The sequence below is a fragment of the Cupressus sempervirens genome, chromosome 11, assembly GCF_028749045.1.
Source record: "Cupressus sempervirens isolate cs-2001-9-10 chromosome 11, ASM2874904v1, whole genome shotgun sequence".
Taxonomy (NCBI): Eukaryota; Viridiplantae; Streptophyta; class Pinopsida; order Cupressales; family Cupressaceae; genus Cupressus; species Cupressus sempervirens.
This window is the reverse complement of record NC_143128.1, coordinates 396019706-396034719: the sequence shown is the minus strand read 5'-3', so window position 1 is coordinate 396034719 and position 15014 is coordinate 396019706. Positions and strand designations below refer to the sequence as shown.

The 15014-nt window shown below is 35.9% G+C and overlaps 1 protein-coding gene across 1 annotated transcript; it reads left to right on the top strand.

Moving 5' to 3' along the window:
• The first annotated feature begins 229 nt into the window (after positions 1-229).
• Positions 230-2790, top strand: LOC149529707 (phenylalanine ammonia-lyase-like). The gene has a single exon (XM_089808535.1). It carries the CDS (start codon positions 395-397, stop codon positions 2534-2536), a length of 2142 nt encoding a protein of 713 aa, XP_089664661.1. The 5' UTR covers positions 230-394; the 3' UTR covers positions 2537-2790.
• Positions 2791-15014: the final 12224 nt, after the last annotated feature.

Sequence of the window (15014 nt, the reverse complement as noted above, 5' to 3'; positions counted from 1 at the left end):
GATGATAAATTCGAGAGGAAGGGGGTTGGTGAGCAGGAGTTAGTTCTGGATTTCCATCCACCATTACCTGTACCTACTTATCTGCGTCACCTTCTTTGGACCCCCGCAGGATCACACCTCGAGTTGGTGATCTGTACGCATACACGTGTGTTCCGCTTGAATTTGAGTTGCGACCTCGTGTTTCAATCGGGGCCTTTTACTCGAGCTATTAGTAGTTGGGCAGGAACAAACACCAGTATATTACCACTCTCTAAGCCTCCCCTGTTCGTCAATCAAATCCACTCTCAGAGCCTCCCCTGTTCAATTGCGTCGCCTCGCCTGTTCTTCAATCGGTTCGACACTCGAGCATTTAGTCCCATAGATTGCTGATAAGAATCCCCCCACTTCCCTCAAAATGGTTGCGGGAACGACATTGATGCAGCAAGATGGATCAACGGGTCTTCCTCCTCCGGTGAAGAGCGATCCGTCCATGGATCCCCTGAATTGGGGGCGAGCGGCGAAGGCCATGGCGGGGAACCACCTGGAGGAAGTGAAGAACATGGTGCATTCTTACCTCGAGTCCAAGGAAGTCTCGATTGAAGGCAAATCCCTCACAATTGCAGACGTTGCGGCCATTGCCAGACGGCCCAAGGTCCGAGTGAAGCTCGATGCGGAGGCCGCGAAGGGCCGAGTGGAGGAGAGCTCGAATTGGGTAGTGCACCAGATGTGCAAAGGCACGGACACTTATGGCGTCACCACCGGATTCGGAGCCACATCTCACAGACGCACAAACCAGGGAGCTCAGCTTCAGACGGAGCTCATTCGTTTCCTTAACGCGGGTGTCCTCCTGGAAGGAACAACCTTGCCAGTCGAGACCGCCCGGGCGGCCATGCTGGTGAGGACGAACACTCTGATGCAGGGCTACTCGGGGATCCGGTGGGAGTTGCTCGAAACGGTGGAGAAACTGCTGAATGCGGGAATTGCACCCAAAATGCCTCTGAGGGGCACCATTACAGCGTCCGGAGACCTCGTTCCGCTCTCCTACATCGCCGGGCTTCTCACCGGGAGACCCAATTCGAAGGCCATTACATCCGACGGCTCGGAGATCGGTGCCCTCGAGGCGCTCCGCCGTGTAGGCATCGAAACGCCGTTTCAGCTTCAGCCGAAAGAGGGGCTTGCCATTGTTAACGGGACCTCCGTCGGTGCGGCCCTTGCTTCGATCGTGTGCTTCGATGCAAACGTCATGGCCGTCTTGGCAGAAGTAACGTCTGCGATGTTCTGCGAAGTGATGAACGGGAAGCCGGAATTTACAGATCCGCTGACGCACAAGCTCAAGCACCATCCGGGACAAATGGAAGCGGCTGCGATCATGGAGTATGTCTTGGATGGGAGCTCGTACATGCAACACGCCGCCAAATTGCACGAGCTGAATCCCCTGCAGAAACCCAAGCAGGATCGCTACGCTTTGCGGACTTCCCCGCAATGGCTAGGCCCGCAAGTGGAGGTAATCAGGGCTGCCACACACATGATCCAGAGGGAAATTAATTCCGTGAATGACAATCCAGTGATCGATGTTGCCCGAGACAAGGCCCTCCACGGAGGGAATTTCCAGGGCACGCCGATCGGAGTCTCCATGGACAATCTCAGACTCGCCGTTGCTGCAATTGGTAAGCTCGTTTTCGCCCAATTCTCCGAGCTTGTGAACGACTACTACAATGGCGGCCTGCCGTCGAATCTCAGCGGGGGGCCGAATCCTAGTTTGGATTACGGCCTCAAGGGGGCAGAGATCGCCATGGCTTCTTACACCTCTGAGCTTCTCTACTTGGCGAATCCGGTGACTTCCCATGTTCAGAGTGCGGAGCAGCATAATCAGGATGTGAATTCCCTTGGTCTGATCTCTGCCCGGAAATCTGCAGAGGCGGTGGACATTCTGAAGCTCATGATGTCAACATACTTGATTGGGATTTGTCAAGCGGTGGATTTGCGGCATTTGGAGGAAAATATGCAGGCGACCGTGAAGCAGGTTGTGACACAAGTAGCAAGGAAGACTCTGAGCACTGGCCCCAATGGCGAGCTTCTACCAGGGCGATTTTGCGAGAAGGATCTTCTCCACGTTGTAGATGCAGAGCCCATTTTCGGTTACATCGATGATCCCTGCAGCGCCGGGTATTGTCTCATGAAAAAGGTCAGGCAGGTCTTGGTGGAACACGCTTTCAAGAATGGAGACGCCGAGAAGGATCCCAATACCTCCATTTTTCACCGGATTAATGTCTTTGAATCCGAGCTCAAGACCCAATTGGAATCTGAGGTTAATTCAACGAGGGCTAGTTATGACAAGGGGGTAAGTGCATTGCCCAACCGGATCCAGGAATGCAGATCGTTTCCCATGTATGATTTCTTGCGAAACCAGGTTGGGGCAAAGTTTTTGACCGGGACTCGCACGACATCACCCGGTGAGTGTATCGAAATGGTGTATGGTGCCATTTGCAGGGATCAAATGGTGGAACCTCTCTTGAAGTGCTTGGACGGGTGGAAGGGGACGCCTGGCCCGTTCTGAATCGTCTGCCATTGTTCCTCTGCTTTGAATTTGAGCTTGGAGATCTCTTCAATGTCTGCTTTGGGATTCCTGTTTTTTCTTGCCGAGTGATTGATCTGTTAGAGATGAAAGCATCGTTAGTTCACTTGGTCTTGCGTGTACATGTTTATCGATTTATGCTATTTCTTTCTTTGCTTCGAAGACTGAAACAGGGCATGTTTTGCTGTATTGAATTTATCGTGACATGAATAAGTGAAAGGATTTTAATTCTCGTCTACATGGTCAAAAAGTTGTAGGGATCAAAACTGATTCTGAAACATGTTTCTATTTGTGATATTGCTATCAGGGTTTAACTCTGTGTTTTTCGAGTCAAATTCATTGATCCATGTTTCACGAGTAGTGATTCAACATGAATCCATCTCTCATGAGAATAAATGGAGCACTTAGCACTCATTGTTTGTGATATTGCTATCAGGAATTAACTGTGTGTTTTTTGACTCGAACTCATTGACCCATGTTTCATAAGTAGTGATTCAACATGAATCCATCTCTCATGAGAATAAATGGAACACTTAGCACTCATTGGATCTAAGTGATGCTCACAGGGATGAAGCACCGGGACTTCCGAGAAGGTCACCCATCCTAGTACTACTCCAACCTGAGCGCGCTTAAATACAGAGTTTCGTCCATAGTTAAACCCAAAGCTTGCAACCCCATTTCTTTTTGTTCTTTTAGATATTACATATTTTTAGATTAAGAAATTAGTGAATCTATGAAACATAATATCTTCAAATAATGAAATGAGAGAATTCTAATGATGTTCGTGTGAACAGTGGTATTCGTAGTGCTATTTCAAGCTTCGCTCGGCGCTGATTCAACAGTTTTGTAAATCTATATTTCTTCAAACAATTCATTTGAACTGGTCCATCTTTTTTTTTTATAAGTTTCTTAAAAGAAGAGTTATGAAATTCAGATGTTGGGATTAAAAATCAGATCTTTCAAATCTTAAAGTTTCTTCCAAAATTAACTCATCTACCATTAGCGTTTGATCAGGAAATCAGGCGGTTTGTGGAGTCGAGACTTTCTTTCAAAAAATAGACTGAAACCTTGACTGTTCAAATAGACTACTCACCATCCAAAAGCTTTCACACTGGAATGGATATAATCATACCCCGAACATTCTCTTTGTAAATGTCATTTAAATTTAACTTCCTTTATGAATGCTATGTTTAGTTGCCTTCTGGTATGCAATAAATGTGGTGAAGATGTTTCTCTGCAGACTAGAGATTTTAAGCTTTCCACGTCAAACGTTTTAATTTTTAAGGCAGACGCCTTTACGGGCTCTTCTCTGTACGAACTACTGATCGGGATTGACCATAACTCCTCTGGAACTTACATTAGCAATTAAAGCATTTAGTAAATCTCATGGCATTATGGGTATAACTCTGGATTTAAACATGTAATTCAAGAACAAGATTGCTGTCTGCTCCTTTAATTACATGATCCTGTTTGACAGACATCTTGGAACAGTAGCTTCTGTTGTAGTAGGTGGATGCATTAAAGTATACTTGACAAGGCTAGGCTTTAGTCACATGATATCCTTCTGGTTAAGGTAACTAGCACTTGTACCAGAAGGAGGCGAGAAGATATCCTTCCGATTAAGGTAACTAGCACTTGCATCACAAGGAGGTGCAAGCAAAAGGCTGAGAGATCAATATTTTACAAAATTGTAAAAAATAGTTGAATATTATAAATTTTTATCTTTAAAAAAATTGATTTGTTATTCTTTTAGTCTATATATTTTTTTTAATAATCAAAACAATAATCATTGAATAGGAACATTTTCTGGAGAAATTCCTATTATCTTTTCTTATTATTTGATTTGAAGATACCTTATTGTTCAATGTTGCGACATAATATCTTCTAATATTTAAAACTTTAGACTCGTTTACATATTATTTCGTTTGCAATATTAAACTAATATATGTATTATGTAGTGTTTCTTTTTTCTGCCTTGAGTTTTAAACACCTTAATACTATGATTTCTTTGCACTTTTAAAGTATAATAAAATATAATGCTTTCCAATTCATTCCTTGATTGCATACCTACGTGTTAGTGTATTATTTTGAGTAATGGATGGATAGTCTAGTGCAGAAGATACCAAATGCACATATTTGAACCAATTTGAATGAGAGAAAGGAACTACTTGAAAAATGAACTTTGGTGCACAATTGGACAATTGTGAGAATTTGTGCTTTCCACACTATAATAAGAGATGTAGTTGAGGTTCTTTCTTTTTTTTTATGTGTGGATTATTTTACATTCTTGCATATTCAAAGTGAAATGATAGCTCTATTGAAGATCAATTAATGCTTTGACTAGATTAATATAGTTGTACAAGTCAACCCTTGTCTTCTTTCTTTGGGATTTATGGATGGTGATTGCCCATGCCATGGACAGTGGTATTTGTCTACGATTATCATGGGATATTAGTGTTATAGGTAAACTTGTTGGGTCATCTTGTTTCCAAGGTGGGCCATTGTAAGTATCAAAAAATTTAAACTAAATGTTAGATAAATAAAATAATCATTGGAGAATCAAATGAATTAAACTTCAAATAACTACAATTAAACTAAACCTAGCTCATTAGTTTATAGTTGTGACAATGATCATATTTTTTAAATCAATTAATGATGTACAAAGGTTCATTTCCTTGTTAAACAAAATGTAAGATAGATAGAATAATGATACCCATAACAATATTAAAAATTATCAATCAAAAAGGTTTCGTGTGTCCACTAAATGAATATAGTGAATTACAAGATAATGGTTTTTCAAATATTCAAAAGCATTATCGAATAAATATTAGCAAGTTCTATGAATACACGTACCTTAGACTCAAATAAACTATATAATATTCAATAAAGATGAATTATAATTATTTGAGAAAAAATATCTAGGGCTATATTAATGCTAACAACATTATTAATACTTTTCTTATATTGATCTTTCTTTTATATATAAAATAGATTTTGCTTAGTTCTTGACTCCTAACATAACAAAATGACTATCATTGAAGGCCTTTGGTGATTGTTGACAAAATGGGTCCACCACTTATTAAAATAACACAAATTTTCTAAGTAAAAGGAATAAAAGATGGAAGGCCAAAAAAAAATCAAAGCATGACAAAAAATGCTTTGGATAATTACACCTGAACAATTATTGAGTTCTTCCATGGTTAGGCGGTGGTGTGTGTAGTCCATCGATTGGCCCTAGGCAATAGAGTTCAACTATTAATGGAGAAATAATTGTATTTCCTATATAAGATGAGTTTGACCTGTTCTATATATATTCATTTCAATTGGTGAAATCTGACCACATTTGTCTTTAAATAAACAAGGAAAAACTATTATAAGTTTGAGTATTGTGGAAGCCACGTCCACTTTCGATAAGGTCAAACATAAAAAGATTTCAGACCATATAAGTATAGCATAACTTTTGATATTCATTTACTCTAGCATGTCTCTTGTCTGAAGCATGGCGTTTTGCATTATTATGGTGCTTAGCTTTTGGATTAGATTGTGTTGAGATTTTACCATCAACATTTCGAATCACACTACGTGATCCATCTTTAGGATGAAAGAGCAAGAGATGTAAAACAATGTAAGTTAAAGCTACAAATAAAGACATTTGGTTCATGAATTCAAAGTCATATGATCTCTTTGCAAACAATACATTCTTGTAAGCATGTCCAAGATCTAAAGGTGTCCACTCAAATTTAAACCCCAAAATTGCATAAAAAATCTTTGCTTTCTCCTCACATATTTTTGTCTAAAAGTGCAAACATGTTGTGTATTGTTAGAATCTAGCAACTTTGAAACCTTGAGATTTTATAGATATTTAACATAGTAAACCCAATCTAATGTCGAAAATAAGACAAAATAAATGTAAATGCCTCAACAAGGAGAATCTATATGGGTGAACTATCAAATAAGAAAATCCTACAAGTATATTTTCTCTTCATAATCATTTAGCCAAGAAGTGGGTGGTGGTGGGATTTAAATGTCCAATTCTCACCTAATATTGCACTTGGAGGCTTGATCATTCATGTTACTATTGACCTAATTTTCATTACTCAGACCTTCCTATGACAAGGAAAAGTCAACTCAACCTGCAACTCGTTGGTGACTCCGAAATGACTTGATTATGACTCGACACAATGAAAAAACAATGTTTTTACAATTCAAAACTTTTTTCATATACCCATTAATTGAATGAATCTTAAAGATACTATAACATTATCAATTAAAAGATAATTTGATCACATACATAAACATGCATCCATCACATAAGTCGAGCAAGGAATATATATATGGCATGTGATAGTTACTATTACATGTCACATATATTTTCCTTTAGAAAATACAAGATCCCTCCTTAGGAGTAGAAAATCATGTGAAAATAATATTGGCATTTGTATACAAAATAACACTGATACAATTCCTATTGTATTTTAGTTGATTAAACTTGTAATGTATTTTTTTCTAGGCTATGGCTTGCATCTTGCACTAGTCATAACTTAATGATTAATGCAAATTCACTACAAATTAATCATATAGTATTGAAGTTGGGGTTAATAATGTAAACTATCGTAGCTTTAAGATAAAGAAACCTCTTTTTGCAATATGCATGGGTCATGACAATCAGAGCTGGTGAGTAATTGCATGACATGTCATGGTAACAAGTCATGAAAACCCACTAGCAACTACACTACCCATGACCCACCTAAACTTTCACGACTCATTACAAGTTATGTAGCACTACTATTAACTCCCATTTTTCAAAATGTCAAATGTTATACAAGTTGAGGGTTGCTAATGAAAACAAAATATTGACTTTATTTAATTTAAAAAATTAAAAATTAAAAATGATTTGTTAAGTACAAATTCACAAAAAATAAATTTACTTATGGTAAGTGACTTACTTCAAGATTCTGGACAAACTGTGTTGTAGTAGCAATACATGGTGTATTTATAAATAGACTCTAATGTATCAATAGTAGATAACACTCTTGGGTTTTCAATACAAGATCATTCTTTCTTCATTATAATCATATCTTTTGTGTCAAGTCGTTACTCAAATATATCATGTTACCCACTCTTGGGTGAAAGTGGGTTTTGTGAATGTGCATGGAGGCCATGCCTTTGCCAAGTGCATCAATCATTTTCTTGCTTTCACTATTGTAGAAAAATATTAAAGAACCCTACTAAAGAAAAAATGTGTTATAAATAAAATATTGATCTATGTTTAGTTGTTGCTTCAATATATTTAGAATGTGTAAAAGTAAACCAAACAATATCAGTTTTTAAGCTAGAGATTAGATTTTTCATAGTATTTTAAATGAAAATACTTCCAAATTTGTAGGTAAGTCAAAATATTTTTACAGTGTTTCAAATGAAAATAAAAGCTGGAGAACAATACTTAAAAGTATCTTTACAAGAGTTAGACTCACATGTATGAGATTGACTTATTTTTCAAATTTTTAAGCTTTTTCTTTGGCCAAATCATCTTACCTCTACCTAGTCATTTTTATTGTTTCCAATGCCAAAACATTAAAATTGTGTGTCCAAGATGTGTATAAAATGACACTATACCTAGGTTATTTGGAGCTTAACCTATACTACACCCATCATTAAGATAATTCAACATAATTCATATGTTACAAGGGATCAACATCATTCATAATTAAGTCATTTGCATTACACACTTCAACCTTTGCATCAACAAATAAAACCTTAGATCTATTACTAGGTCACTCTAACATCCATTGCATTATATTTGGCACAAATATTTAGCATTAGGTATCAACACAATTGAAATCCCCCATGTTTGGCCCATCCTAAACACCCTAATATGAATGTACATAATATTTTATTACCCCTTTAGTGAGGATCTAATTTTTCTTCTATTATTAACTTTTTTTTAGAACACATACTTCACTTATTAGATATGTATTTGCAAATGATATAAACTACGAAATCCATGCGATAAAAAGAGATCTAAATACAAGCATACCTACTTCATAGAAATATAGTAAAAGAAGCCCAAATATATCATTTTTGTTCATTTTGTTCCACTTTAAAATTACATTATTATATTCTAACTAATATTAAATTGATCATTGGCATATTATGATATTGAAATTAATATTAAGATACAAATATATTATTATGTTTAACTATTTTCTTGTTATTATATTTTTATATTTCTTTTTAACACTTTAAGAGAAGAAAAAACAATTTAGCATCAAATTATTATTATTATCCTATTATATCTTCATATTATTGTTATACTATATTATCATGTCTTTATTTTATATTGGTTCTTATTCCTTTTCTTAAAAAAAAAAAAAAAGGTTTTATTAGGTAAACTTTCAATATCCCACAATTAGTAATATTATTTATAATCTATTATTTTACTACTTATGTATTATATTCGGTTGAAAGGAGATTGTTGCAATCAAGAAGATTGATGAAACCTATCATGGAACAATCATTATTTTGTCACTAATGTCAAACCTGCTACTTATTGGTGACACAATTGTTTGCTTTGGTCTTAATGCTATTATTTGATTGATTGATGAAGAGGATTTGAAAAGAAAGGATAACAAGATAACCTAGAGAAAGGTTGAGTTATATGGTGTATAAAAGGAGCACTAAGACCAAGCAATACATTGATGATATAGTGTATTGTTTATCCACTTAAGGCTATAATGAAAGTATACTTGAGAAAAGACTAGAAGAAGGCTAAGTAAAGAAATGTGTTTGCTAAGCCTGACTGAGAAAATGTGGAAGCTGAGAAAGCCAGTGCGGGCTGAGCAGAAAGTTAGTTGAAGCTTAGTAACAAGTTCAATATGTGTCAAGAAAAGAGAAATCTAGTAGGAGTCGAGTGAAGAAATCTTAGTATGTGCCGAGCATCAGAAGATGGCAGTAGTGACCAAGCGAAACTTAGTATATGTCGAGAAACCTAGTGTTGACTGAGCATCAGAAGACAGTGTTTGTTGAGAAAACAACACGTTATTGCCGAGTTCTAGGAAAATGAGTTTAATCAAAGATTTGACAAATTTGAGCCAACAAAGTTGATTTCTTAAATTGTCTGAAGCATGTGGAAGATAACAATGATGAGTTGGTGGCACAAAATTCAAGATAAACCATTTTGAGATGAATTCAAAGAGGATTGTAAAGGAATTTTCTAGAAAGGAATAAAATGGAAAGATGGGAAAATTCAATGAATCTGACCTAACCCTAAAATGGATGATTGTGGTTAAGCAACAAAAGATCTAAATTCTCTATATAAGGAGATTTCAAACCAGAAGCAATAAGTGAAGTGTTTCAACCTAACAAAGACTAGAAGTGTAGGGTGTTGCTTCATATGGTGGCCAAATGAAATAGTTTACAGTTGGCATACTAAGAAAGAAGGCTTAAGCTATTAGTCAGTATATGTCGAGCTCAATTGGGTAGTAAAGACAATTCTCAGTGTCTACCAAGCGTTCTTGTGTTTGCCTAGTTCAGAAGGCAGTGTCTATCGAGTTCACTTAGGCATCAAACAAAATTTTTTAGAAAGAGAGTGTTAACCGAGCTCACTCGGGTAACAAAGGAAAGATGGATGGAACAAATGCTAACCGAGTTCACTTGGTTGCCAAAGGATTTTCTAAGTTTGTAGTGTTAACCGAGCTTCTATTGGTTAATGAAGAAAACTGCTTCAAAGTTAGTTTCTACCGAGCAGGGTTGGCTAGCAAAGGATTTTCCTATTTTGTTGTATTGAGCTTAATTGATCTATCTATTGATTCCAACCAGTTGAGGTGATGAATATTGATTATTGTAAGTTGTATTTGAGCTAACTTGACAAAGTGAAAGGTATAAGTATAAGGTCAAGTTGTGATTTCAATGTGTGGAAGAAAGTGTGCAAGTGAGTGCAAGAGAATGTGCAAATTACGATGATGTGATTGAAGATCTATTGGTAAGCAAAAGAGGTGAATTTGAAGGATAAGAAGAATATCCTTGTTGTGCACCAAAGTCATATTCAATTAGGAAAGATCAAATACAAGCTAGAATAGAGATCTGAAATTAGCAATCAAGTTGCATTCAAATTAGGTCAACTCATTGTTACTCTCTAACCATTGTAGCAGTGATCTAAATCTCTTATCAAAGTTGGCATAACAACTATTTGCAAATCCTCTAACAAGGTGGCAATTCTATTGAATTTTTCTCAAAGACCTCTAACTAGGCCACTCCTAATAGGGTGATTAAATCCTTTAACAGGGTCACACCTAACAATGTGTTTTGTAACCTTTAACAGGGTTGGCTCCTAACAGGGCTCACTTCAGAAGAGTGAAAATCAATAACTAGTTGCTATTGGTGGTTTTTCCCAAATTGGGTTTCCACGTTAAATCTTGGTGTCAAATGTGTTCATGCTATTTTCTTTGTGTATTTTCAACTAAGTTAAAGTAATGGTAATCTCAGATAACAACTAATGGTTCTTAAGTTAATATTTTACCAAGCTAAACCAGTTATTACCGAGTTATTGCACTATGTGTGTTTACTGAGCTTCAACAGTATTTAGTTAATTGTTTGCATTTTGTATTGACATCAAAAGGGATCTAGGATTTATTTTTGTAGTAACTAATTCAACCCTCCCCTCTCAATTACTCTTATATTTCCAACAATTGGTATCAGAGCTTTTGGTGCTTGTAGTGAAGGTTTCAAGGACCTAAGCTAAAGATTAGGATGTACAAAAGAGAGATTCCAAAGCTGAGTAGAGACAACTTTGTAGCATGGCAAGGACTTATGAGATTGCATCTAGCTACCATCAGTGATTCAAGTTGCAAGTATCTTGATTCTGAATATAAGACTCCCTCTAGAACATTATCAATTAAAGATATTGCTAAAAAGAAGAATCATAATATCATGATGATTGATATTGCATCTGCTCTCAGTTATGTTGAATTTGATGAGGTCAAATACTATAAAGCTACTTATGATATGTCAAAAAAACTGAAAGATATCTATGGTGGAGATGAAAATGTAAGAAGAGTCAAAGCATAAAGCCTTAGAGGACAATTTGATCAAATGAGAATGAGAGAAGATGAAAACATTGAAAAATATGTGGAAAGAATCAAGGTCAGTGGAAATGCAATCAAAGCATCTGGAGGAGACATCAAGGAGGAAAATGTTATAAATAAAGTGCTTAGAACTCTTCTTCCTATTTATGCAATTAGAGTATCTATTATTCAAGAAATGAGACGTGATCCAACTAATAAGATAGGGTTGGATGCTCTAGTTGGAAGATTGACAACTTTTGAGTTACACAATTATGATAACTATGTTCTTGCTTCAAAGAATATTGAATTTGCATTTAAAACTAAACTCTCACTCAAAGAAAAGGGTAAAAGTCAAAATCCAATCAATCAAGAAGTGAAGAAGATGGATCATCAGAAGAAAGTTTAGATAGTAATCTTGAAGTTGTTGAAGCCCTTCTTGCAAGAAAGTATTACAAAGGAAGAGGGAAGTACAAAGGTAAAGTTCCTCTCATATGCTTTTCTTGTGAAGAAATTGGTCACATTGCTCCTAGGTGTCCAAACAAGGAATTAAAGGATGAAAATAAAATCAACAAGCATAAAGGCAAGAAGGACTCCAAGAACTACAAGAACTTCAAGGACAAAGGTAAGAAATCTTGCTTCATAGCTAAAGATTCTGATAACAGTGAAGATGAAATGGTTTATATTGTTGTGAAAGATGAATATGATGATGAAAGAGATAAGATGGCACTTATCTCTCATGTTAGCAAAAATGATATATGGATTATTGATAGTGGCTGCTCACATTATATGATTGGTGACAAAACAAAATTTGAGCATATGGAATATTATGATGGAGGTAGTGTAAGATTTGGAAATAATGAACCTTGTAATATAAAAGGAAAAGGATGTATCTTGTTAACTAAAGAACTTGTGTATGATAATGCTTATTGGGTTGAAGGACTGAAGCATAATCTACTAAGTGTGGCACAACTTAATAACATTGGATTCAAGGTAGAATTCATGAATGGACAAGCCAACTGTAGGATAGGAAAAGAAATTGGTTGGTTCTGGCAAGCAAACCAAAGGTAATCTATTTTATCTTGATCTCAGTGATTGTTCATGTTTTATTGCTCAAATAGAAGAAAGTTTTTTATGGCACAAAAGACTATATAATGTGAACTATGACAATCTGGTTAAGATAAAGCAAACATAAAAGAGTAAAAGGTATTCCTAGTTTGAAGAAGCTTGACATGGGTCTATGCAAGAATTGCCAAATTGGTAAGATGGGAAAGACAAGCTTCAAAAGAAAAGACTATCAGTCAGAAGAAGTCTTGGAAATTATTCATATAGACTTATGTGGACCTATTGTAATAGAGAGTTATAGTGGAGAAAAGTTTTTCATTCTCTTTGTTGATGACTACTCTATGATGATGATAGTAATGTACCTAAAAGAAAAATCAGAAGCTTTTCAAAAATTCAAGTGGTATCTGGCAAGAGTAGAAAAAGAAACTAGAAAGAAGTTGAAATTCCTAAGATCAGACAGAGGTGGTGAATTCATTTCCCATGAATTCAATAATTTTTGCATTGAAAGAGGAATCAAAAGAAAAGTATCTGCTCCTGGTACACCACAACAAAATGGTATAGCAAAAAGAAGAAATAGATCTATCATGGATTGTGCAAGAACCATGATGATTGAAAAGAATGTTGCTCTCAAGTACTGGAAGGAAGTTATCAACACTAGAGTTCATACCTTGAATAGAGTTAATTCAAGAAAGATTCAAAAAAGGCACCTTATTAGCTATGGCATGGCTACAAACCTAATGTAAGTTACTTGAAAGTATTTGGTAGCAAGTGTTACATATTAAAGGAATCTAGAAAAGGACAATTTGATGTAAAAGGTGATGAAGACATATCTCTAGGATATTCCTACAAAAGCAAAGCATATAGATGTTTGAGTTTATCCACTAACAAAATTTTAGAAAGTGCACACATCAGAATTGATGAATATGCAAAAAAGAGTGAAGAAGAAAGCAACAAGGAACCTGAAAACTACAAAAAATTCATTTACTATGAACCTAATACCCTTCCTAATCTATCTAAAAGAAAAGATGCTTCAACTTATGAGTCTCTAAAAACTCTAATAGCTATTGAGTTGCAAACAGTGCAACCCAAGATGCAAGGACCTGAGTCACAAACAAAGGCTACTGAGCTAGTTCAAACTAAGCCTGATGGACCCGAGTCACAGACACAAAGACCCAAACTTGAAACTGAAATTCAAGAAGAAGATGATGGAACTCATTTAAAGACCAAGGAGCCTATATTAGCAAGATATGTCAGAAGACATCATGCACCTAATCAAATCATTGGAGATAAATCAGATGGAACAATGACAAGAAGTAAATTAAAAGGTACATGTTTACTTGTTGAATTTGAACCTAGGAGTGTTAAAGATGCTGTAGAAAATGAAAGTTGGATTGAAGAAATGAATGAACAGATAGAACAAAACTTGGACTCTTTTTCCTAGGCCCAAGGATAAAAATGTAATTGGTACAAAATGGGTATTTAGAAATAAGTTGAATGAAGATGGAAAGGTATCAAGAAACAAAGCAAGACTAGTATGCAAAGGCCACTCTCAAGAAGAAGGTATTGACTATGGTACTTTTGCTCCTATAGCAAGACTTGAAGGTGTTAGAACTTTACTAGCATATGCAACACATAGAGGATTTAAGCTATATCAAATGGATGTTAAATCTGCATTCTTGAATGGAATCCTTGATGAGGAAGTTCACATTGAGCAACCAGAAGGTTTTGTAGATCCTAGCAAAGGAGACATGGTTTGCAAACTACACAAAGATTTATATGGTCTCAAGCAAGCTCCCAAAGCTTGGTATGAAAGACTTCATAATTACTTAGTACAGATTGGTTTTCAAAGGACTAATGATAATAATAGTCTATATATCAAGGAAGAACTAGACAAGAAGATTGTGTTAGCAGAAATATTTGTTGATGATCATACTTTATTTATAGAAAATGATGACCTATGCAAAGCATTCTCAGAAGAAATGAGAAAAGAACTTGAGATGTCCTTGTTTAGTGAAATAAAATTCTTTATTGGAATGCAAATACAACAAAAAAGGAATGGTATCTACATCACTCAATCTAAGTATATCAAGGAGATAGTAAAGAAATTCGGAATGGAAGATTCAAGACCAGTTGGAACACTTATGTCTATTGGACATAAGCTTTCCAAAAATGACGATTCCAAATAAGTGGATAAGACTACTTATAGATCAATGATTGGAAAGTTCCAATATGTAGTTCACACAAAGCTTGATATTGCTCTAGCAGTCAGAATAGTGGCAAGATTCTTAGAAAATCTCAAAGAAAATCACATGATGAAAATCAAGAGAATCATGAGG